At 66.5% G+C, this 22,456-nt stretch overlaps 2 protein-coding genes across 4 annotated transcripts; one reads left to right on the forward strand and one right to left on the reverse strand.

Moving 5' to 3' along the window:
- The first annotated feature begins 227 nt into the window (after window positions 1–227).
- On the forward strand, window positions 228–9,848 carry RASAL1 (RAS protein activator like 1). Of its 3 annotated transcripts, XM_053994125.1 has the most exons (21): window positions 228–1,277; window positions 2,465–2,521; window positions 2,610–2,723; window positions 2,816–2,877; window positions 2,958–3,087; window positions 3,827–3,908; window positions 4,038–4,175; window positions 4,389–4,477; window positions 4,584–4,701; window positions 4,784–4,937; window positions 5,121–5,185; window positions 5,266–5,378; window positions 5,538–5,730; window positions 5,831–5,968; window positions 6,865–6,997; window positions 7,139–7,314; window positions 7,652–7,789; window positions 8,226–8,361; window positions 8,444–8,543; window positions 8,984–9,048; window positions 9,469–9,787. In XM_053994125.1, the coding sequence occupies exons 1-21, from the start codon at window positions 703–705 to the stop codon at window positions 9,699–9,701; spliced, it is 3,009 nt and encodes a 1,002-aa protein (XP_053850100.1). In that variant the 5' UTR covers window positions 228–702; the 3' UTR covers window positions 9,702–9,787. The 3 variants fall into 3 exon arrangements, with proteins under 3 accessions (XP_053850100.1, XP_053850101.1, XP_053850102.1); XM_053994126.1 differs by lacking the exon at window positions 8,984–9,048 and having other exon boundaries at window positions 9,469–9,848; XM_053994127.1 differs by lacking the exon at window positions 8,984–9,048 and having other exon boundaries at window positions 8,179–8,361.
- Window positions 9,821–21,079, reverse strand: DTX1 (deltex E3 ubiquitin ligase 1). Its single transcript, XM_053994128.1, is given in 11 exon segments — window positions 9,821–10,243; window positions 10,601–10,690; window positions 10,789–10,950; window positions 11,448–11,606; window positions 11,701–11,762; window positions 11,974–12,135; window positions 12,259–12,320; window positions 14,319–14,674; window positions 14,676–14,980; window positions 18,934–19,699; window positions 20,992–21,079. Coding segments are annotated over 10 exon segments (1,842 nt in total). The 5' UTR covers window positions 19,193–19,699; window positions 20,992–21,079; the 3' UTR covers window positions 9,821–10,018.
- Between the last annotated feature and the right edge of the window lie 1,377 nt (window positions 21,080–22,456).

Genomic DNA, 22,456 nt, shown 5'->3' on the forward strand with positions numbered 1-22,456 from the left:
GACCCGGCACCCACACCGGGACACCTCCCAGCAGTGACACCCTCAGACCCGGCACCCACACCGGGACACCTCCCGGCAACGACCCCCTCAGAGACCCGGCACCCACACCGGGGCACCTCCCGGCACTGACACCCTCAGACCCGGCACCCACACCGGGACACCTCCCGGCACTGACACTCCCAGGACCCAGCACCCGCTGGATGACTCCTCCCATTCAGCAGCCCCCAGAAGATCAGCACCCCCATATTCATCCCCCCCAGCAGCCCCCAAGGATCTCACTGAGCCGCCCTTTAGCAGCAACCCGATCATCCCATGCCCCACATTGTCCCCCCAAGAACCAGCACCCCATCATCAGCCCCCCAAGAAGCAGCACCCCTCCTTTGAGCCCCTCCAGCACCCCCTGGGTGACTCCCACCCTGGCAATGCCAGCCGTGAGTCACGGCAGGAGACAGCTGGCCAGCACCCCGAATTCCGCAGCCCCCCAAACCCCCGCTATGCCTCACCAGGGCAGGGATGTCCCCCCTCGCCCCCCCAGTGCCCCCCATCCTCTCTGGCTCTGGTACAGCGAGGCCGGGGTGCAGGGAGCGGTGGGATTGGGGTGCTGCACCCACAGACACCCCAAGACCCGCTGGAGTCCCCCCGGTTGGGCTCAGCGTGTCCCTCTGAGGGCTGGGGTCACCCGGAGGCCCCTTGGGGGGTCCCATGCACCTCCTTCCTCCCCTCATCCCCAAGTCCAGTGTTCACCCATTCCCCCCTACTTTGGCACTTTGGGGTCCAGACCGAGCCCCCCACCCTGGGGGCTACGCACCCCTTGTGCCCTTCAGCTGTGACATGACAGAAGCCCCTCACCACAGATGCCACCGCTCGGCCATGCCCCCGTGCCTCAGTTTCCCTGCCTCTAGGACGGAGGGTGGCTTTGCTCTCTGGTCGCCGGCCCGCGATGGGACCTCCACGGTGAGCACGGTGCCACCTCAGCCGCGCTCCCCCTCCGCCCTGTGCCCGCCTGGCGCAGGTGGGAGCGAAGCGGCAACAAAAACAACCGAGAAGAGGAAAGAGGAAGAAGCGCCGGTGAGAAGCGGCGGCGGCGGCGGCGGAGGAGGAGGAGGAGGAGGCCGGTGCTGGCAGCCCCGCCGGCGCTTTGCGGGGGCTCAGGGCACCCCCGGGCGCCCACCGCAGCCCCCCATCCCACCCCGAAGTTTGAAGTTCGCCGGCATGGCCAAAACTACCTCGCTGCGCTGCCGGGTGCTGGAGGGGAAGGACCTGCCCACCAAGGACGTGTGAGTGGCTTGGGGGGCTCAGGGCCCCCGTATCTCCCCCAGACCCACCCCGGGAGAAGTGGCGGGGAGGGGGTGCTGCGTGCTCTGCCCTCCCTGGTTGTTCTCTCCGTACAGTTTTGGGGGTCTCTGCTTGCACCCATTACCCCCAAAGTGGGGGTCTGGGGTGTGCAGGGACTGCCAGCCCCCCCCCCCTCCCCCAGGGGTGTATGAGCCCCCCAACCCCTTTAGCATCCCTTTCGTGCCCCCCAGCAGGGTGGGCACAGAGGATCCCCCCAAGCCTGCGGGTGACACTGGGGGGGCACAGCCCCTGCACCCCCACCCCTTTGGGGGGGTGGGGTGGTGAGCGGGGGGTGCAGGGAGACCCCCACCCGCTCCTGCCCCGGGGACACGTCTCAGCCGAGCTGGCAGTCCCGGGTACCTCCGGATGTGCCAACTTGGCACCGCCGGCCGCTCCCATGGCCGGGCAGCCGGGATCGGTGCCGTGTCCCTGCCTCAGGTTCTGCCCCAGGGGGGCGTCCCGCTGCGGGGGTCTGGGCAGAGCGGGCGATCTGGACAATGATGGGGTTCCCAGTGCCCCCAAACCCAGCTTGGGGCTGTCATGGGGCTGCAGAGGAGGTCGGAGTGAGCTGCTCCCACTTCCCGTCCTGTGGCAGGGACAGAGACTGGGGTCACCTCCCTCATCTAGCTCGGAGTCCCAATCCTTGCAGAAGCACCTCCTGGGGATTTGGGGCTCCAGCAGCGCCCCAGGGCCGGCACCCCTCAGTGCTGCTCCAGTTGCCATAATCCAGCAGAAAGGGGCTTTGCAGGGAGCGGGTGGATGGTCCCTGGATCTGTTCCTCATCCCTCCATCCTGTTCTCCCGGTGGAAAGGGCCAGACCGGTGTCACTCTGGCACCGTGGGTTGTCACAGAGACTCGGGCTGGGCTGTGCTGCTGGGCAGACAGTGGTACCCGCGGGTGGGTGGCACAGGGACACGTGGCAATGGCTCAGGGTGACCCACAGCAGGTCCCTCAGCTGAAGGGGAAAAGGGGATGTCCCCATCCCGGTGCCAGCTGCAGGGCCAGGCTGAGACTGGGCAGCTCATCTCACCCCCGGGGCTGGTGCCTCACTGCTGGGGTTTGAGGCCCCCCAGGATGGGGGGGATTCCCGAGTGGGGGCTGACCCTGGGCACCTCCATCCCCTGCCCAGGTCCGGCTCCAGCGATCCCTACTGCGTGGTCAAGGTGGACAACGAGGTGGTGGCCAGGTACGGGGACACTGTCCCACACTGGGAGGGGACACGCAAGAGTGGGGGATCCTCCCTGGGGGGACAGCCACCTCTGCCATCCCGGCAGGACAGCCACGGTGTGGAAGAGCCTGAACCCTTTTTGGGGTGAGGAAATCACGCTGCTTCTGCCCCGTGGATTCCACAGCCTCACCATCTATGTGCTGGATGAAGACACCATTGGGTAGGGGGACAACATGGGCAGGGTGGGCACTGGGGACCCCCCGAGGGGTGGCAGGTCCCCAGCAGTGTCCTGCTGTGTCTGTTCCCTCACAGGCAGGACGATGTCATTGGCAAGGTCTCGCTCAGCCACCAGCAGATCTCGGCCGAGCCGCAGGGTGAGGGGGGGCACAGTGGGGTGGGGGACAGCGGGACCCATCCTGGCACCATGGGGTGCCCACGCTGTCCCCCTCGGCAGGCATTGACAGCTGGCTCAGCCTGGCACCCGTGAACCCCGACCAGGAGGTGCAGGGCGAGATCCACCTGGAGCTGCGAGTCCCCGAGCGGGGCCACCCGCGGGTGCTGCGCTGCCACCTCATCCAGGCCAGGTTGGGGGGCTAGCAGATCTGGGGGGCTGCCACCACCACGGGGTCTTATTTTTGGCAGGAGGGAGGAGAGGGGGTGATAGGGACAGTGGTTGCACAGGGCTCATCCTCCCCTTTTCATACTTGGAAGGATCCTCAGTGCACCAGGTTGGGAACATCAGTGGTGCCAACCCGCGTGAGACGACGCCATGGGGGCTCAGTAGGAAATGTGCTGCCATCCCTGCTTGGGGACAGGGGCACAGGAGCACCAGGGTTTGTCCCTAGCAGAATGGTTGGCTCTCACACCGTGTTTTTGCCCTTTGGTTTCAAAATTTGGGGAAACTGAGGCACTGCCCAGGCTGTCCATCTGGATTTGGGGGTGCAGATGTGTGTACAAGTGTGTGCACGCGTGTGAGCGTGCACAGGGACACACACACGGTCACACACACACACGCAGAGCTGACAGATGGAGCAGCCAGCAGAGGCAGCATCCCGCTGCCATGGCAACTAAAGCGGCTACCAAGGCAACAGGATGGCCATGGGGATAAGGTGGCCATGGGGACAGCCAGGAGGGACGGCAGCACCCCCACTAGGGACTGGAGGAGGAAGAGCTGCCCTGGAAATGGGGGCACGATCTCCCCAGAATCCCCTGGCGCCTGCCGGCTGCCCCATATGCCCAGGCGAGCTGGCACAAAGCGGAGCCGTGGGGCTGCAGGGACCGTGATGGTGGGGACAAACCCTGCTGAGCCCCATGTCCCCACAGGGACCTGGCCCCCCGGGACCCCTCGGGCACCTCGGACCCCTTTGGCCGGGTGTCGTGCTGCGGGCACACGTTGGAGACAGCCGTGAGTCACTGCTGGGTGCTGGGTGTGGCACCCGGTCCCCTACGGACCCAGGAGGCTCGGGCAGCCTCAGGTACCTCGGGCACCCTCGGGCACCTTGTCCCCTCGGCCACCAGTCCCGGTGCCCCGCAGGTGGTGAAGAAAACCCGGTTCCCGTGCTGGGATGAGGTGCTGGAATTTGAGCTACCGGAAGGGGAGCTGGGAGAGGCTGTGCTGAGTGTGGAGGTTTGGGACTGGGACATCGTGGGCAAGAACGACTTCCTGGGGCGGGTGAGGACCTCGGGGCACACCCGAATGGGGCAGAGTCCTGGGGGCACCTCTGCACCCTCCTGTGTGGGGTCTGGGTGACCACAGGGTAGGACCCACCAGGATGGGGGAAGTGCCACAGCCAGGCGCTGCATGTCCTGGGCTGTCCCCCAAGAGGGGTGCAGCACAGGGGACTGGCACCTGTCCCCCCCATCTAACCCTGCCCCTGTCCCCCAGGTCGAGTTCTTCTTGGACACCCTCTGCCCGGGCCCCACCAGGGGCTGGTTCCAGCTCCTGCCCTTCCCCAGCACCACCGAGGACCACGGGTGAGTGCAGGTAGAGGGGACCAGGGGACCAGGGTTGTGACCAGGGCAGCACGAGGTGACCCCCATGGAGGACACAGGAGCCATGTGAGCCCCCGTGTCATTGCAGGGGACAGCTGGGTGCCCTGAGGCTGACAGTGAGGCTGCTGGAGGACACAGTCCTGCCCCCCCACCACTACCAGCCCCTCATCCAGCTCCTCACCGAGCCCATCCTCTGCCCGGCCCAGGTGGGTGCTGGGGCTGCAGGGAACTTTGGGGTGATCACCCCAGTGTGGAGGCCCCACTGTGCCCACCCTGCCCTCCCCACAGTCCCCCGAGGGCACAGCCCTGGCTGTCCTGGAGGAGGTGACCTCAGGGGAGAGCCGGCAGGACGTGGCCACCAAGTTGGTGAAGATCTTCCTGGGCCAAGGGCTGGCTGTGCCCCTCCTGGACTACCTCGCCACCCGTGAGCTGGCCAGGACCAGTAAGTGCCCAGGGCCACCCCAAGAAACCCCAAGCCAGGGTCGCTCCAGATCCCCATGGAGAAAGACTGAGGACACCAAGGGAGAGGCAGGAAAGATGCCACATGTCCCTGGGGTTGGGCACACCAGGGACAGCTGGGACGTCACCCTGTGCCCGCCTTGCCACAGCCTCTGTGCTCTTCCAGCTGATCCCAACACCCTCTTCCGCTCCAACTCGCTGGCCTCCAAATCCATGGAGCAGTTCATGAAGGTGAGCATGGGAAGGGACACCTCCATGATGTCCCAGTGGGGCATCTGGGGACAAGGACAGTGCCTTCCCACCCCTTGCAGGTGGTGGGGCTGCCCTACCTGCACGAGGTCCTGAAGCCGGTGGTGAACCGCATCTTTGAGGAGAAGAAATATGTGGAGCTGGACCCCAGCAAGATGGAGCTGAGCCGGGGCAGGTGGGCACAGGTGGATGTCTGGGAGGGGCACAGGACACCTGGCATGTCCCTGTGTCCCCTGCAGGAAGGGGTCACCTATTGCTGCTGAGCCCATGGGTCACTTTTGGCCAACTCAGTGCCCCCGTTCCCGGTGTCCCTGACCCGGAGGTGTCCCCACAGGAGGATCTCATTCAAGGGGTCCCTGTCGGAGGCACAGGTGCGGGAGAGCAGCCTGGAGCTGCTGAAGGGCTACCTGGGGGACATCGTCGATGCCATCGTGGGCTCGGTGGACAAGTGTCCCCTCCCCATGAGGGTGGCCTTCAAGCAGCTCCGCAGGCGGGTGGAGGAGCGATTCCCCTTGGCACAGCATGAGGTGGGGCCCACGGCGTGGCTGGGGGTCTGCACAGCTCCAGGACCACCCCCCCAAGCCCTGAGCTGTCCCTGTCCCCATCCCTGCCCCTGTCCCCATCAAGGAGGTCCGGTACTTCTCCATCAGTGGGTTCCTCTTCCTTCGCTTCTTCGCTCCCGCTGTCCTCACCCCGAAGCTCTTTGGGCTCCGGGAGCAGCACGCGGAGCCCTGCACCGGCCGCACGCTCCTGCTGCTCGCCAAGGTGGGGGACAGCATGGGGACACCGGGGAGGGGTGGGGACCTTGGAGAGGGATGGGGACACTGGGGAGGGATGGGGACACCAGAGAGGGGTGGGGACCTTTGGGAGGAATGGGGGAGGACCTTGGGGAGGGTAGGGGACCTAGGGAGGGATGAGGACCTTGGGGAGGAATAGGAAGCCTGGGAATGGATAAGCACCCTGGGAAGGGTGGAGGACCTGGGGAGGGATGAGAACCACAGGGGAGGGTTGGGGAGCCTGGGGAAGGATGGGGATCCTTAGGGAGGGTGGGAATCCTGGGGAGGGATGCGGATCCTTGGGGATGGACAGGGATCTTGAGGAGGGATGAGAACTCCAGGGAGGGATGGGAACCCTTGGAGAGGGATGGGGATCCTTGGGGGTTAATGGGCACCATTGGGGTGGGTGAGGGGACCTGCAGAGGGAAGGGGACCACTGGGAGAGACAAGGATTGTGGGGAGGGCTGGGGAGCCCAGGGAGGGTTTGGCACTTCAGAGAGAAGCCCCAGAAAGGACGGAGAATTCTGTGAGGGATGTGGACCCTGCGAGAGATGGGAACCCACAAGGAATGGGGAGGCCAGAAAGGCAGGAGACCCTGGAGAGGGACAGAAACCCCAGGGAATGACAGGGACCCCAAGCAGGACAGAGCCATTCCTGCCCCTGTGCCACACACCATGGGCTGGCTCCTTCCTGTGCCACTTGAGGCCAGTCCTGCCCATCCCCAGGCCATGCCACCACAAGCTGGGCACAGCACAGGGGCAGAATTTGGGTCCCATCACCCCTCCAGCTGCTCCACTTTTCCCACCCCAACCCCTGAGCCCTCGGGGTCCAGGGGTTCACTCCAGAAGGGACACAGCAGCGTGACCCCTTCCCTGCATGGGACAGGCTCTGCAGGCCATCGGGAACCTGGGGCTGCAGCTGGGGCAGGGCAAGGAGCCGTGGATGGCCCCACTGAACATCGTCCTCCTGCCCAGTGTCACCCGTGTCCGGGCCTTCCTGGATGCCCTGGTCACCGTGGGTGAGCGGGGACAGAGGGCAGAGAGGGGACATTGCTGGTGCCGGCTCAGTGGCATCATCCTGGTGTGGCCAGGAGCACCCTCAGGCTGTGGGAGGTGGTGGCATTTGGGGTGACACTGTTCCCTCCCTGCCACGGCCACAGTGGACGAGGTGCCAGTGCCATGGGGACATTCCCAGCCCTCGGCCACCATCAAGGAGGGTCCCCTGCACACCTGCCCAGAGCGGGGCGTGGCACTGCTGCCCCGCTTCACCTTCAAGAAGAGGCACTTCAGGCTCAGCACCCAGGCCCTGGCCTATGCCAAGGTGCCCCAGGGGCAGGTGGGTGCTGCCCCGGACCCCCACCCTGTGCTGGGTGCCCAGGGGTGGGGGGAAGGACGTGGGCACATCTTTTGGGTGGTTTGGGGGTCCCCAGCTGTGCTGCTGCATCCCTGTGCCTGCACGTGGGTGGTGTAGCAGGTGGGGGATACAGGTGTGGGCACAGATTTTGGGGTGTTTTGGGGTTTCCAGGTGAGCTGCTCCATCCCAGGGGAACAGGTGGGGGATGTGGATGTGGGTGCAGATGTTTTGGGGTGTTTGGGGTTCCCCACGTATTCCATGGGTATGGGTAATGGATATGGATGTGGGTACAGATTTGGGGGTGTTTGGGGGTCCCCAGGTGCTTGGCTCCATCCCAGTGGAGCAGATCCGGGCAGTGGAGCAGGTGGACAAGGGCACCTTCCAGCACCCCCACGTCCTGCAGGTGGTGGCACAGGATGGCACCGGGCAGCTCCACACCACCTACCTCCAGTGCAAGGTGGGTGACCCCACCCTGCCCAGCACCCCAAAAACCCCAGGAACGCCCCACCACAGCACCCTGGGACCCCCCCTCCTCAGCACCAGCCATGGGACAATGGGAATGGCCCCAAATCCAGCTGTGGCCAGGCACCCTCTGTACTGGGAGCACAGGGAATACTGAGTAAAGGGGCTAACTGGGTATACTGGGGAAGTTGGGGTGTCCTTCCCTGGCTGTACTGGGGTCACTGGGGTACCAACCCTGTTTGTACTGGGGACACTGGGGTACCCTGGCTCCTGCAGCCCCATCTCCCCTCACTTCCTACTGGGCAGCTTTGCCACCAAACTGTCACTCCTGTCCCCCAGCCCTGGTGCCCATCCCTTCCTCCTCCCTCCTCCTCCTCCCCCCAGAACTGGCAGTGCCCCTGGGAGTGCCCCTGTCCCTGGTGTCCCCGCAGAGCGCCCCGGAGCTGTGGCAGTGGCTGTGGGCGCTGCGCCAGGCCACCAGTGCCAACCACGACATGCTGCCCACGTGCCACCCCGGCACCTTCCGCGCCGGCCGCTGGACCTGCTGCCTGCAGCCCTCCCGTGCCGGTAGGACTGGGGGTCCCCTGGGCTCGGGGTGCCCGGGAGGGGAGTGTCGGTGTCGCCGTGTCCCCACTGCTGTCGTTGGCAGTGCCCGGGTGCAGCCGTACCCACGGCGCGGTGGCGCTGGGGGAGTGGAGCGACCTTGGGGACCCCGCGGTGGCAGCACAGAGCCTCTACGGGCACCTGCGGTGAGCCCGGGGGACAGGGGGGGCCCGGGGGACTTGTGGGTGCTGGTGGGCAGGGTGGGAAGCTGCTGAGGGCCCCTGTTCCACAGGCTGGCGGGGATTGGGGGTCCTGAGGGCGAATATGGGGACCTGAGGGTCTTTGAGGGGGTGGTGGGCAGGGTGGCAGCATGTGGAGGGTGCTTGTCCCCAAGGACAGTGGGAGTTGGAGGTCACGGGGTCCTTTGGGTGCTGCCAGGCATGGTGAGACCCTGCTGTGGGTCCCTTCCTGCAGGGTGGTGGCGACCAGAGGGTGGCGCAGGGGTCCAGGGGGCATTTAGGTGCTGGAGGGCAGGGTGGGAGTCTCCTGAGGTCCCGGTCCCCCAGGACGGTGGGAGCTGGGGGTCCCGGGGTCCTTTGGGTGTTGGAGGGCAGGGGGGGTTGTCCTGAGGGTCCCTGTCCTGCAGGGCAGCGCTGGCCGGGGGTCCCGTGGGCAGCGCGGTGGCCGGGCCCCCCTGCCCGGGCCAGGCAGGTATGGGGAGCCCCGCGGAGCACGGGGGGCCATGGGGACCCGGGGATGGGGGCTGGCGCAGGCAGGGAGCGCCCGCAGACCCCTGCGGGCACCACACGGCACTGCTCTGGCTCCCTCCACGAGGGGACAGCAGATACACGCGACAGGGGACGCGGGGACACGGGGACATGGGGACACACGCAGGCCGCGGGGCTGGCGGGTGGTGGCAGCACTGGGTGGGATGCGATGGGACGGGGGGACCGGGAGCGGTAGGGGACGGGTGTGGGGGCTGGAGGGACACCACGGGTGGGTGTTGGGGATGGATGCGGGGCTGTGGGGGAAAATGTCCGCGGGTGGGTGCCGGGGGACTGGCAGGGGGGTGGGGAGCGCGGGTGGGTGCCACATGTGGGTGCCGGGCACTGAACCCACCCTGGGGTGCAGGGGGACCCGCTGGGGACAGGCTGCAGGAGGTGCTGCGAGACCTGGACATCGCCCACGACGCCTTCACCCACCGCGACGAGACCCCAGAGCCAGCCCCAAGTCCCCTCCCTGCCCCAAGACCTCCGGCACCTCCCAGCCTCCCCCCCTCAGCTCACCCCGGGAGGGGCAGGGACGCCAGCGGAGCCACAGAGGGGACGCGGGGCCAGCAGCCCGGCACGGGGTGTATTCTGTAACACAGAGATGTACATGGCACCGGCTGTGCGCGGCTCCCTGGGGCAGCGGCGGGTGACACGGGTGACACGGGTGACACGGGTGGCACAGACGCGCAAAGAGGCCACGGGTAGAAAAAGACCACGACGCTATCGCCACGAGAGCGGGGCGAACCGGGACGGGACGGGGCGACAGACAGACGCACACGGGGACACGCGGTGGGTGGCACCGGGTGGCCCGGGACAGGGGACAAGCCCACCGGGCGGGGCTGCGGTGAAGCGGCGCAGGCGGCGGTGGCACGGGCCGGGCCACGGGGGCGAGGGGAGCCCTGAGCCCGGCCTCAGTCCTTCAGGGTGGCCTCGGACACGCCCTGGGCCAGCAGCTCGGCCAGGACGTTGTCCAGGTAGTTGGGGTCGGGGTAGCCGTGCCCCGTCAGGTTGGAGCCGAACTCGGTCTTGTGGTGGATCTCGTTCCACACCACCGTGTCCGACTCGCCCGTGGTGTTGGAGGTGCCGATGGTGAAGATGAGCCGCCGGTCCCAGGCCACGATCAGCAGCTTCAGCACCTGCGGCAGGCACGGCCATGGCTCGCCCACCCGGCACCCCCACCCAGCCTGGCACAGACACCCAGCACCCCTGGCACAGCACAGCCTCAGCCCCCCCAGGCTGGGATTCAGCCCCAGCACGGTGCCCACAGGATGCCACCCTTCCTTGTGGTGCCCCCCACTCCATCCCAGTGCAGCTGCAGCCTCCCCCTCCCACCCCATCCCACCCCATCCCATCCCATCCCATCCCACCCCATCCCATCCCATCCCATCCCATCCCATCCCATCCCATCCCATCCCATCCCACCCCATCCCATCCCATCCCATCCCATCCCATCCCATCCCATCCCATCCCATCCCACCCGGTCGGGGTCTCACCTTCCTGCCCTTCTCGTTGTCGGGCAGGTAGCAGTGCCGTGGGAAGCCTCGTGCCGTGAATTTCTTCCCAGGATTGGGATGCTCCGGGCCCTGGGTGGGTGTGGGGACAGGGGGTGAGCGGGGACACGGGGCGGGGTCACCAGCCTCACGGGGCGGGGTCACCAGCCTGCAGGGGTGTCCTCCCTCACCTGGATGCCGGTGGGGATATCGTAGACGATCCGTATGGTTTTGGAGTCGGTGTATCCCGGGAGGGAGTGGGGGATGAGGTGGAATTCCATCTTCCCGGGGGGCTGCGTGCCCGTCTTCTCCCCATAAATGGCCTTACAGGTGGGGCACTGCAGGCTCCCGTCCTGGGGGCACCGCAGGGGCCTCAGGGGTGGCACCCACCCGACATCCACCCAGCACCCACCCGGCACCCACCTGGACCCCCAGTACCCACCCAGTACCCACCTGGAACCCCCTAGCATTCCCCAACACCCAGTACCCACCCAGCACCCACCCAGTACCCACCCAACACCCAGTACCCACCTGGAACCCCCTAGCACTCCCCAACACCCAGTACCCACCCAACACTCCCCAGCAATCACCCAACTACCCCCCAGCCCCCTCCAGCACCCACCCCTGCACCCGCCTGGACCCCACCCAGCACCCACCCAACACCTACTCATCACCCTTCCAATGCCCACACCCACTCCAACACCCACTCAACCCCCCAAACCCACCTAGCACCCAGCCAGCACCTACCTGGAACATTCCAGAACTCCCCAGCACCCACCCAGAAGCCCTCACACCCACCCAGCACCCCCCAGCACCCAGCCCGACGCAGCCAGCCCCGGGGTGCCCTGACCTTGTTGCCGTTGTTGTACATGGCGAGCAGGCACAGCAGGTGGTACATGTGCCCGCACTTGCCCAGCTTGCCCACCAGCTCCGGCTTGATGCCCCTGGGGCTCAGCACGCCCTCGTAGCCGGAGGAGGTGCCCAGCCGCTCCATGCAGATGGTGCAATCCTGCCGAGAACGGGATCAGCATCCAGGGGGGATGAGGGGTCACCCCTGGCGCTCTGCCTGAGCCTCCCGGAGCCCCCCAAGCCCCCCCACTCACCTCATCCGGGGGGTTCTTCACCTTCTGGATGTAGCGGCGCACCACGTCCTCGGGGGTCTTACCTGAGGGGAATGCCATCAGAGCCTGCCCGCGGTGCCACACCCCCCTGTCACAGGACGGGGACAGCCCTGCCACCCCCTGCCAGCACGGGAGGGACACGCGTGGCACAAAGCAGCGACGGGCGTCACCCCACGCAAACCCCGGGGGTCTCTCACTTCCCCTCCGTGTGCCCCCTCCGTCCCTGACCCCGCTGGGACATTGGTGGCTCCTTACTCTTCTTGAGCTGCTTCTTTTTGGTTTTCCTGCAGATGCCGTTGACGCCGGGGACAGGTTTGATGTCGCTCTTGCTGACGGGCGGGGGGTGCAGGATGGGTTTGGGGGCGCGGGTCAGGCACACGGGCAGCCCGGCGGCGCACATGAGGATCCCCGTCATCCCTGCGCCGGGAGAGCGCCTGTCTGTCCGTCTGTCCGTCCTTCCCACCCCCTGGCAGTGTCCCCCGCTCCCCGCCCGCGGTGTCACCCCGCGGTGACACGCAGCGCTGGCCGGAGCCCGCTTACCTGCGAGGGCGGGATGGACGGGGCCGGTGCCGTTCAGGTTCTTGACCGGGAGCGCTGGGACCCTGCACGGAGATTGGAGAGGAAGGGGCTCAGCCGGGCTGGCAGGGCTGGCACTGTCCCCTCCCCGCATGGCATGGCCCCAGAGCAGTAGCATCCCCACGGGACACAGGGCAGTGTCCTCTGGGGGCTGCTGGCACTGTCCCCAGGCAGTGTCCTCTGGGGCTGCTGGCACTGTCCCCAGGCAGTGTCCCCTGGGGGCTGCTGGCCACTGTCCCCCAGGCAGTGTCCTGCCCATGGGACACAGGGCAGTGTCCCCTGGGGCTGATGGCACTGTCCCCAGGCAGTGTCCTGCCCATGGGACACAGGGCAGTGTCCCCTGGGGCTGATGGCACTGTCCCCAGGCAGTGTCCTCCCCACAGGACACAGGGCAGTGTCCCCTAACCAGCTTGGAGGGCTGCTATCCCATCCCAGGGGACGGTCACCCAGTGCCACCTGTCCATCTCTGGGCACCCAGTGGCAGTGGTGGCATCACGTCCTCCTCGACCCAGGGTGGGGGCCTTGTCAGGGTATCCCGACAGTGACGCCCGTGTCCACACCCCCGCGGGGGACATGCCACCACTCGTGGTGCTCCCCAGGGACCGCCACCTTGCTGGGGCTGCCAGCAGCAGGTGGCACTGGTGGCACCATGCCCAGGGCAGCGTGTGGGGGCAGGGGACTGGCGTGTCAGGGACAGGGCTGGAAGGGGACGTGTCCATAGGGGTGGGATGGACAGAGGGAAGGAAGGGAAGGGAAGGGAAGGGAAGGGAAGGGAAGGGAAGGGAAGGGAAGGGAAGGGAAGGGAAGGGAAGGGGAAGGGAAGGGAAGGGAAGGGAAGGGAAGGGAAGGGAAGGGAAGGGAAGGGAAGGGAAGGGAAGGGAAGGGAAGGGAAGGGAAGGAAGGGAAGGGAAGGGAAGGGAAGGGAAGGGAAGGGAAGGGAAGGGAAGGGAAGGGAAGGGAAGGGAAGGGAAGGGAAGGGAAGGGAAGGGAAGGGAAGGGAAGGGAAGGGAAGGGAAGGGAAGGGAAGGCGGCCTGAGTGCTCCTGCCCTGGGGGCTGCTCAGCTCAGCAGCCTGGGAACAGCCCCCAGCAATGGCATCACCCCCCTCCCTGATCCCAAAATCCCCTCCCACGCCAGCCATCGCAGTGATGAGTTCAGCAGTGCTCAGCCCCACACGAGGGCGTTTTCCTTCATTCCCAAAGCTCCTCTACCCGCACCAAGGCCAGGGCAGCAATGGGGACCCGGCCCCCTCCTACCTGTCCACAGGTATGTGCCAGGACCGGGACAGCAATGGGGACAGGGACAAGGACTGCTCAGCCCAGCACACAGAAGCAAAAGCAGGACGTCAGCAGGGGAAGGAAATGTGCCAGGAGCTGCTGGGGGCTCAGAGAAGCCACCTGTCCCCCCAGCCTAGTGCTGACAGCCCCGAGGGGACACCAGGCCAAGAGGGGACACCAGGCCAAGCCACCACGGGGTACAGCCGTGGAGATGTGGGTGCCAGGACAGCAACACCCACCAGGACACAATTCCAGGGCTCTGCTTGCCCACCTGGACCCCCTTGGTGAATCATTCCCACCACAGAAGGGACACTGGGGCTGTGGTCCCTCCCCTCAGCTGTGCCCTCCCAGGGATCTGCCTGGTGGCATCAGGCCAGGAGCTGGGTCACACAGCCCATGCTGGCCTTGGGGACACCATTCCCGTGGGACCGGGCACTCCATGTGCTCCAGCTGCCATGGATAGTGTGGCACGGCCTGGCACAGCATGGCACGGCACAGCATGGCACGGCACTGCACGGATCACCACGTCCCCTCTGCAGGGGTCCAAGGGACACCAGGACCACCCAGGCGTCCCTCCCACCACCCGGGGTGGGAACCCCGGGGCTGGAGGTGACACAGTGCCACAAGAGCTGGGGCTGCTTGCAAGGCGACAGCAGGGGACGAGCCACCCCCATCACCCCTTTTGCCCCCTGCATCCCCCCCACCTCGGTGACACCCCGCTTGTCCCCTCCCCACCCACCCCGCTTACCCGGGGGGGACAGCGGCCCTGGCGCCCAGTCCAGCCCCGCGCTGCGTCCCGGGCCGGTTGAGGTTGTTGAGGCCGGGCAGCGCCGCGCTGGGCACGCCCTGCCCGGGGGCAAACCCCGCGCCGGCCACCCGCAGCCCTTCACCCTTGGCCGCGCCCCCCGCCACCACCGCCGGCGCCCCGGTCCCCGCCGGCCACAGCGTTCCCCCGGCGAAGGTGCTGCTCTGGCGGACGGCGCCGGGGTAGAGTTTGCGGCGCTGGGACGCCAGGATGGCGTTGGAGGCGGCGCGGGTGCTGTTGACCAGCAGGCACTGGGGGCACGAGCAGGGGGTGCCCGTGCTGGCGCCCACCGGCCACGACCTGCGATTTGGGGATGGAGCCCATGGTGAGGGGATAGGCCAGGTCCATGCGGCGCCGCAGCCGCCGCTTGCGCTGCGTTTGCCGGTTCATTTGGGACATGCTGCTGAAGTAGATGAGGTAGCAGAAGCCCAGGGAGGAGAGGTCCAGCCAGGGGTGCTGCTTCTCGTAGGCGTTCTGGATGGTGATGCAGATGTCCATGTCGTAGGGAGTCCAGGAGTTGTTGTCGTTCTCCCACTCCCACACGATTCCCTTCCCCGGCGCTGAGGAGGGGTCGTAGAAGTTCCTCCGGACGGGGCGCATGGTCCCTGGGGAGACAGAGACACGGGGTGACACCAGTGGGGGGACCCACACCTGCAGACATCGCCGTGTCCGGCATCCCGCAGGGACTGGGGTACAGAGGCGCTTTGGGGTGCAACAGCTGCCCTGCCCCTTCACAGAAGTCCCCATTGCACCCCAAAAGTGCTTTCCTGGGGATGAATCCAACCCTCAACCCGCCCTTGGTGACAGTGGCTGGGACTGCCAGCCCTCGGGATCATCCTCCCGGCTGTCCTGGGAAGGGCGATGCTGCTCGGCCAATGTGGGAAATGGATTTGTAGAGAATTCAAAACTTGTAGAGAATTCTCTCACCCTTCACGTTAGACTAAAAAGAGAATAAAAGCTTTTAAAAACACCTCTCAGTTACCCCATCTCTGGGTCAGAAAAGGGCATAACCCAACAAACCCTCGTGCTTTTCCCAGCTTTTTTCCATCCCTCTGGTCCAAGCCCTTCCCCACCCTCCCCTCCCCGTGGCCATCCCGGGGCAGGGGAAGCATTTCCCGGTCAGGAGAGGTTTCCTGACAGCTGCTGGCTCTGGCAGTGACACAGCCAGGGATTGTCCCCGGCCAAATCCCGGCCCCCTCACCGCTTGTTTGGGATGGAGCCGGGTCCTGCAGCCCCCCTCCGGAGCTCCGCGAGGCGGGGGAGCATCGCAGCCCTCTCCTCGAGTGCCCCCCCGGCACGGGGCCTGTCTATCCCCTCGCCGGCACCGTTTGCCCAGCTCGATTAACGGCGCTAATTAACGGCCATTAATCATCGGCCGCATCAGGCAGCAGAGCCAGGCCCCAGCTGCCGCCTTGTGCTGAGGCAGCTCTGCCGGGGCCGCGGGAGGGAGCGGGGGGGCCCTGCAGCCCGCTCCTGCCCGCATCCCAAATCCCACTGCTGGCTCCAGGCCACCCACACCCTGCTGCCCACCCCCTCCAACCCCACTGCCCACTCCCATCCACATTCCCTCACATCCATGTCCTGTACCCCACCTCAGTTCCCAGCCCTGCATCCATGTTCCCCATCCCGCTGCTCATTCTTGTCCAAATCCCACATCCCGCCCATAAACAGATCCCGGTCCTTGTAAATGCGTCCCACATCCCCTGCCCCTCACATCCCCATCCCAAATCCCACATCCCCATCCTAAATCCCACATCCCCCTGCCCCTCACATCCCCATCCCAAATCCCACATCCCCATCCTAAATCCCACATCCCTTGCCCCTCACATCCCCATCCCAAACCCCCATCCCCTGCCCCTCACATCCCCATCACAAATCCCACATCCCCATCCCAAACCTCACATCCCCCTGCCCCTCATATCCCCATCCCAAATCCCACATTCCCCTGCCCCTCACATCCCCATCCCAAATCCCACATCCCCCATCCCAAACCCACATCCCAAATCCCACATCCCCATCCTAAACCCCACATCCCCCTGCTCCTCACATCCCCACCCCAAATCCCACAAAATGCCCCTCACATCCCGCATCCCCCAGAGGATGAAGGACCAGCCCATTCCCCTTGGCACACACAGCTTCCAGTCCCCAAGGGCCACCAGCTGTCCCCAGCTGTCCCCAGCCCCCAGCCCCTGCCCCCCTCTGCCAGCCGTGCCAGAGCCACAGGGCCAAGCCAGTGTCCCCAGGGCCACCGGGAGGGGCCTCACGTCCCCGCTCTCGGAATGGGGTCACCTCGTTTCGCTTGTCACTGGGTTTCTCTGTCCCCAGGCACTGCGTGGGCCAAGCCCCCTGAGCCCCCAGCCTCCTGCCAACCTTCCCTGTGTCCCCATGTCACAGCAGGCACCAGGAGCACCCTCAGCTCAGGGGACCCCTCTTGTCCCCGAGCACCACGAGCCATGTGACAGCCTCCAAACCCTGGGCCTCACCCCTGGGAAGAGATGATGGACAGAGGTGGACACAGGGATGGGGCACACGGGGACCACAATGCTGAGGACAGTGGTCACGTCCCCTGCCATGACACCCCTGGGGACACCAAGATCCCTCTCTCAGCATCCCTGTCCCCAAGTCCTGCTGGCACAGGGATTGTGGTACCCAGGGACATCCTGGGAAGAGTTGTTTTGTCACCCCAAATCCATTTGTGGCCCCATCACGGGCACAAGTCCCCAAGGAATACCCATCACTGTGGCCACAGGATGTGATGCCAGCTGCTGTCAGAGGATGGGTCTTGGCCAAAGCTGGCAGGAGGTGGCACGGGGACAGCCAGGGTGTCCCGGTGGCTCCCGCAGCTCTGAGTCAGCGCGGACCCTCCGGGTCGTGCCGGTGTCCTCGCTGACTCAGGGCTGCAGGAGCCAAGCTGCCCTTTGCCAAGTCCGTGACCGGCTGGAGATGGATTCGGAGCCAGGCTGGATGGCAGAGGCAGGTGGCACGTCCCTGCTTTGGTCCCCATCTGAGTCCCCAGCCCACGGCAGGAGCCACATCCACACTCGGGGTCATTTGGCATCACCGGGGACTAGGAGTGGTGGCATCAGTGGCCACGTGGAGGTGCCACAACCATGGGGGTCCTGCTGTGGGGTGTCCCCAGGCACGTCCAGGGGGTGTCACCTGAGGTGTGGCAGGTCCCCTGCCTGCTCTGCCTGGCCTGGACCGGATTCTGCCCTGGGCAGGGATGCAGGGATGGGCAGGAATGCACCCAGAACGGCACATCCCCCACAGCACAGCTGGCACGTGCTGGTTTAATGGGTCACTCCGTGACGGGGACACGTTTAATGGGGTCTGGGTTTGGTCCCAGTGTGGGATCAGCTCTGATTTCCCACAGGATGCGTGGCCTGGATGCGTTGCCGCAGCACCAACCGGCACAGCTGCAACCATCCCAGTGCCCACCACTGCTCCCAGTGTCCAAACTGGGGCCTTCCCACTTCCTGGGCATGGAGCAGCTCGGAGGGGAAGATGAGGTGATAGTGGGATAATGGGACACAGCACAGCACCCACGGAGGGGACAGGGGCATGGAGGGATGTGGGGACATCCCAGAGGGATGTCCCTCTGGGATGGGGGTCCACGGTGGATGGGAAAGGAAAGGGATGGAGGAGCCTGGAGGGGCCCATGGGGGGACTGGAGAGTGAGAGGAGGAGAGAGGGAACAGATGGATGGACAGATGGAGGGAGGGATGGACAGAGGGATGGAGGGATACAGGAATGAAGTGACAGACAAGTAGAGATACACAGGGAAGGAAGGAAGGAAGGAAGGAAGGAAGGAAGGAAGGAAGGAAGGAAGGAAGGAAGGAAGGAAGGAAGGAAGGAAGGAAGGAAGGAAGGAAGGAAGGAAGGAAGGAAGGAAGGAAGGAAGGAAGGAAGGAAGGAAGGAAGGAAGGAAGGAAGGAAGGAAGGAAGGAAGGAAGGAAGGAAGGAAGGAAGGAAGGAAGGAAGGAAGGAAGGAAGGAAGGAAGGAAGGAAGGAAGGAAGGAAGGAAGGAAGGAAGGAAGGAAGGAAGGAAGGAAGGAAGGAAGGAAGGAAGGAAGGAAGGAAGGAAGGAAGGAAGGAAGGAAGGAAGGAAGGAAGGAAGGAAGGAAATGATGGATGAATAAGTAGAGATACATTGAATAAGGAGAAAGGGGAAGATGGATGGATGGATGGATGGATGGATGGATGGATGGATGGATGGATGGAACGACAGAAAAACAGTGACAGATGGACGAATGGAACAACAGACAGACAGATACACACAGGGACAGGGGAGGGATGAAGGGATAGATGGGAGGATGGAGGGATGGAAGGAAGGAGGGAAAGATGGAAGGATGGATGGACAGAGGGAGGGAGGGAGGGATGTACCTGTGTGTGGAAGGATGGATGGATGGATGGATGGATGGATGGATGGATGGATGGATGGATGGATGGAGAGAGAGGGGGAGTGAAGGCTGTGTGGATGGATGGCTGCATGGACGGACAGACAGATGGAAGGACAGACGGGTGGCTGGATGCTCCTGGCTCGATGCCAACCCCTTACCCGTGTCCTGCCGGAACTGATGCATGGACTGGAGGTCGATGACGTAGGGCGCCAGCTGGACATCGACCTGTCCCAGCACCACGCTGCCACGGGCATCCTCCTTCAGCACGTTCTCGATGTGGTGGCACACGGCGGCCGAGTAGGGCCGCCAGCGCCCGTGCTCGTTCAGCCACTCCCACACCACCACGCGGGCTACGTTTTGGGGGGGGAACCCCAGGCCCCCCGAGGCCAGCATGGCCCCCGAGCCCTGCCGTGCCATGCCCGGGGGACGGCGGCTCAGCCCCGCGCCGCCCCCCGGCACGGGGACGCGGGGGTCACCCGGGGCCCCTCCAAATCCTCCTCCCGGCTGCCGCCGGCTGCGGGCTCCGGAGCTCAGCGGAGCCGGCGCTGCGGGGCTCTGCAGAGGCGGGTGCTGCCAGCCAGGTCCCCGAGGTCCCCGAGCCGCCCGGTCCCGCTCCCCCGAGGCCGCCGCGCGGGGCTGGGGCCATCCATCACCCGGCACGTCTTCCCCGGCTCTTCCTCCTCCCGGCGGTGCTGCTGGCAGGGCTCAGGCTCCAAAAAGCCACCAGGACCTCGCAGACTGCGTCGGATCGAGGATGGCGGTGTTTGTGAACGGTGACGGGGACACACAGCCACGGTGCTGTCCCCGAGACACCCACTCCTCCTCTTCCTCCTCGTGTCCTGCTGCTCAGCCCACGTCCTCGCTGGCTCCACGGCTGTCCCCGCCGCCCAGCACGTCACTGGTGGCAAGTGAGGGGGGTGTCACCTGCAAAACAGGGCCACAGCGCGGGTCACCCCGGGTACCGCCAGGCGGGTGGCAGCTGGGGGACCGTCCCCATCGCCCCGCGGAGCCGGAGGGCAGCGAGGCCGCGGTGCCCGCAGCCCTGGCAGCGTGGGCTGCTTGCCAACCCCAGCCGGCTGCTGGCCTCCAGCATGACAGAGGGGACAACGGGGACAGGGGGGGACGGGCCACCCTGCTGACGGCCCTGGGGGGCTGCTGGGGGTCTCACTAGCCCGGGAAGCCTCATCGCTCCCCGCGCCGGGGCTTTGGGTGCCGGGGAGCCCGCGGGCCCTGGATCCCGCTCCAGCCGCCGCTGATTTATGATCTGCACTGCAGGCATCGGGCTGGGGGTGATCCCGGCCCCCCGCTCCCGGCCGGCCCCGATCCCGCCCACGGCAGCCCCCAGCCCCACGGCGGCGGGAGGGGGGCCCGCGCAAGGGGGGATTCGCTGCACAAACAGGCAGCAGACAGAGGGACAGACACGGCCGGGCACACACAGACACACTGACACGGAGAGACACGGGCACACGCGCTGGCACACGCACAGCCGGTGACACGGACAGACAGCGGGACCGACAGAGGCGCGCGGACGGACACGGGGAGCCACGGCAGCACAACAACCCCCCCCGCGGACACACGCACGGCCACCCGCTCCGCTCGGCTGTGCACACACGCACCGCGCACCCCACACGCGTGTGTGCCCGGCCCCGCGCCCGCCGTGACCCCGAGCACCGCGGAGGGGGGGGACCCTCACCCCAGCCCTGAGCCCCCCCCCGGGACGGCGCCAACGATCCCCGGGGCCAACAGCCCCCCCAAACCGGGGCCTGCCTGCTCTTCGTGGAGGGGGGGGTTGAAAGACCAGGCCTGGCCCCCGTGCACGGTGCCCTCCCCCGCCGCACGGCAGCCCCCCGGTGCAGGGTCCCCCGCCGGTGGCCGGTCCCCCGCGATGCACGGCAGCCCCCCGGCCGCCGGCCACGGCCCCCCCCGGCGCACGGTATCCCCGAGCACGGCAGGCTCTCCCCGCTCGGTGCCTGTTGTGTGCCCCCCCGGCGCACGGTCCCCCCCGATGCACGGCAGCCCCCATCCCTCCGGCGCACGGTCCCCCCGAGGCACGGCAGCCCCGGCCCCCCGGGTGCCTCGGCCCCCCACCCCGGCGCCCGGTTCCCAGCCATGCACGGCATCCCCCAGCCCGCCAGTGCCCGGTCCCGCCGCCCCCCCGAGCCGCCCCCCCGCCCGCCATGGCCGCCGCCGCCCCAGCCGCGTCCCCCGCCCGTTACCTCCGGCGGCCGCGGCCGCACCGGGACCCGCAGCCGCACCGGGAGCAGCGGCGGCGGCGGCGGGCGCGGGGCCGGGCGGCGGCAGCGCTCAGCCAGCGCCAGGCAGCCACCGACACCGGCACCGGCGGCGCGCACGGCCGCGGGCACCCGAGCCGGGAACGCGCGCCGGGAACGCGCGCCGGGGAGCGGGGGGCACGCACGGGGGAGCGGGCATCAGCACCGGGATCGGGAATACGCATGGGAAACCGGGCATCGGCACCGGGATCGGGAATACACATGGGAAACCGGGCATCGGCACCGGGATCGGGAATACGCACGAGGGACCGGGCATCGGGACCGGAGGCGCGCATCGGGACCCGGGGTCACGGTCGGGGGAGCCGGGACACGCACCGGGGACACGCTCTGGGACCGGGTGTCTGCACTGGGGACACGCACGGGGGTTGGGGTGTCTGCACCGGGAACCCGTACGGGGATCGGGCACCCACACCGGGGCCAGGCACTCACACCGGGGACCCACGCTGGGCACTGTGGGGACACCCCTGGGACACGTAGGGGGCCAGGTATCTGCACCGGGCACCTGTTCTGGGTGTGGGCACCCACAGTGGGGACACACCAGGACCAGGGACAGCCACACGCGTGGGGGACCAGGGGCACACACTGGGGACTGAACATCTGCACTGGGGCCAGGCGCCCCCACTGGGGACACACACTGGATGTCCCCCTGGGGGTTTGTCCCCCAGGAGTACCACACTGCTTGAGGGGACACTGTCCTCCCTTAGGACAGGTGTTTCCCACAGCCTTGTGGGGAAACTGAGGCACATGAGGTGTCAGGAGGCCCTGAGCCACAAAGGCACCCCAATATCTGTCACCTTCAGCCCAAGGGCTTGTGGATCTGCCTGCCAAGGGACAGATCTGAGGACAGATCTGGGGATGGGAGCTGTCACTCTGGCTGAGACCATGAAGGGACAGATCTGGAGGCAGGGGAGTTGTCATGGCTGTGCCCGTGGCAGGACAGATTTGGGGACAGGGGGGTTGATACTGGGGTTGTACCAATGGAAAGACATTTGGGAACAGATCTGGGGACAGGAGAGTTGTCACTCTGGTTGTGCCCATGGAGGGGCAGATTTGGGGACAGATCTGGGAGTGGGGGAGTTGTCACAATGGCTGTGCCTAGGAAGGGACAGATTTGGGACAGAGTTTGGGTTGGGTTAGGGTTCGATTGGGGGCCGGGCAGAGATGGCCGCGGTGGCTTCGCAGTGCCACCTGGTGGCTTCGGGCACGTGGGGGGTCCCGGCGGAGCGAGGTCGGGCATGGGGACACCCACCCGTCCCCCTTCCTGTCCCCACGGTGGGGGACTCGCTCCCTGCCAGCATGCACAGGCAGGGGCCACCCGCTGCCACCGGGGCAGTGAGCTGTGCTCGGGTCTCATGCTGGGCTGGCACGGGGCAGGGACACGGCATGGGGA

This window comes from Vidua macroura, chromosome 18 (genome assembly GCF_024509145.1).
Source record: "Vidua macroura isolate BioBank_ID:100142 chromosome 18, ASM2450914v1, whole genome shotgun sequence".
NCBI lineage: Eukaryota > Metazoa > Chordata > Aves > Passeriformes > Viduidae > Vidua > Vidua macroura.

Bases quoted from the DNA above. Each gene is read 5' to 3' on its own strand.
- RASAL1 (XM_053994125.1), top strand. From the start codon at position 703: ATGCACCTCCTTCCTCCCCTCATCCCCAAGTCCAGTGTTCACCCATTC. The intron at 3,088-3,826 runs GTTGGGGGGCTA...ATGTCCCCACAG, and splicing joins TGCCACCTCATCCAGGCCAG to GGACCTGGCCCCCCGGGACC. The intron at 5,731-5,830 runs GTGGGGCCCACG...GTCCCCATCAAG, and splicing joins TCCCCTTGGCACAGCATGAG to GAGGTCCGGTACTTCTCCAT.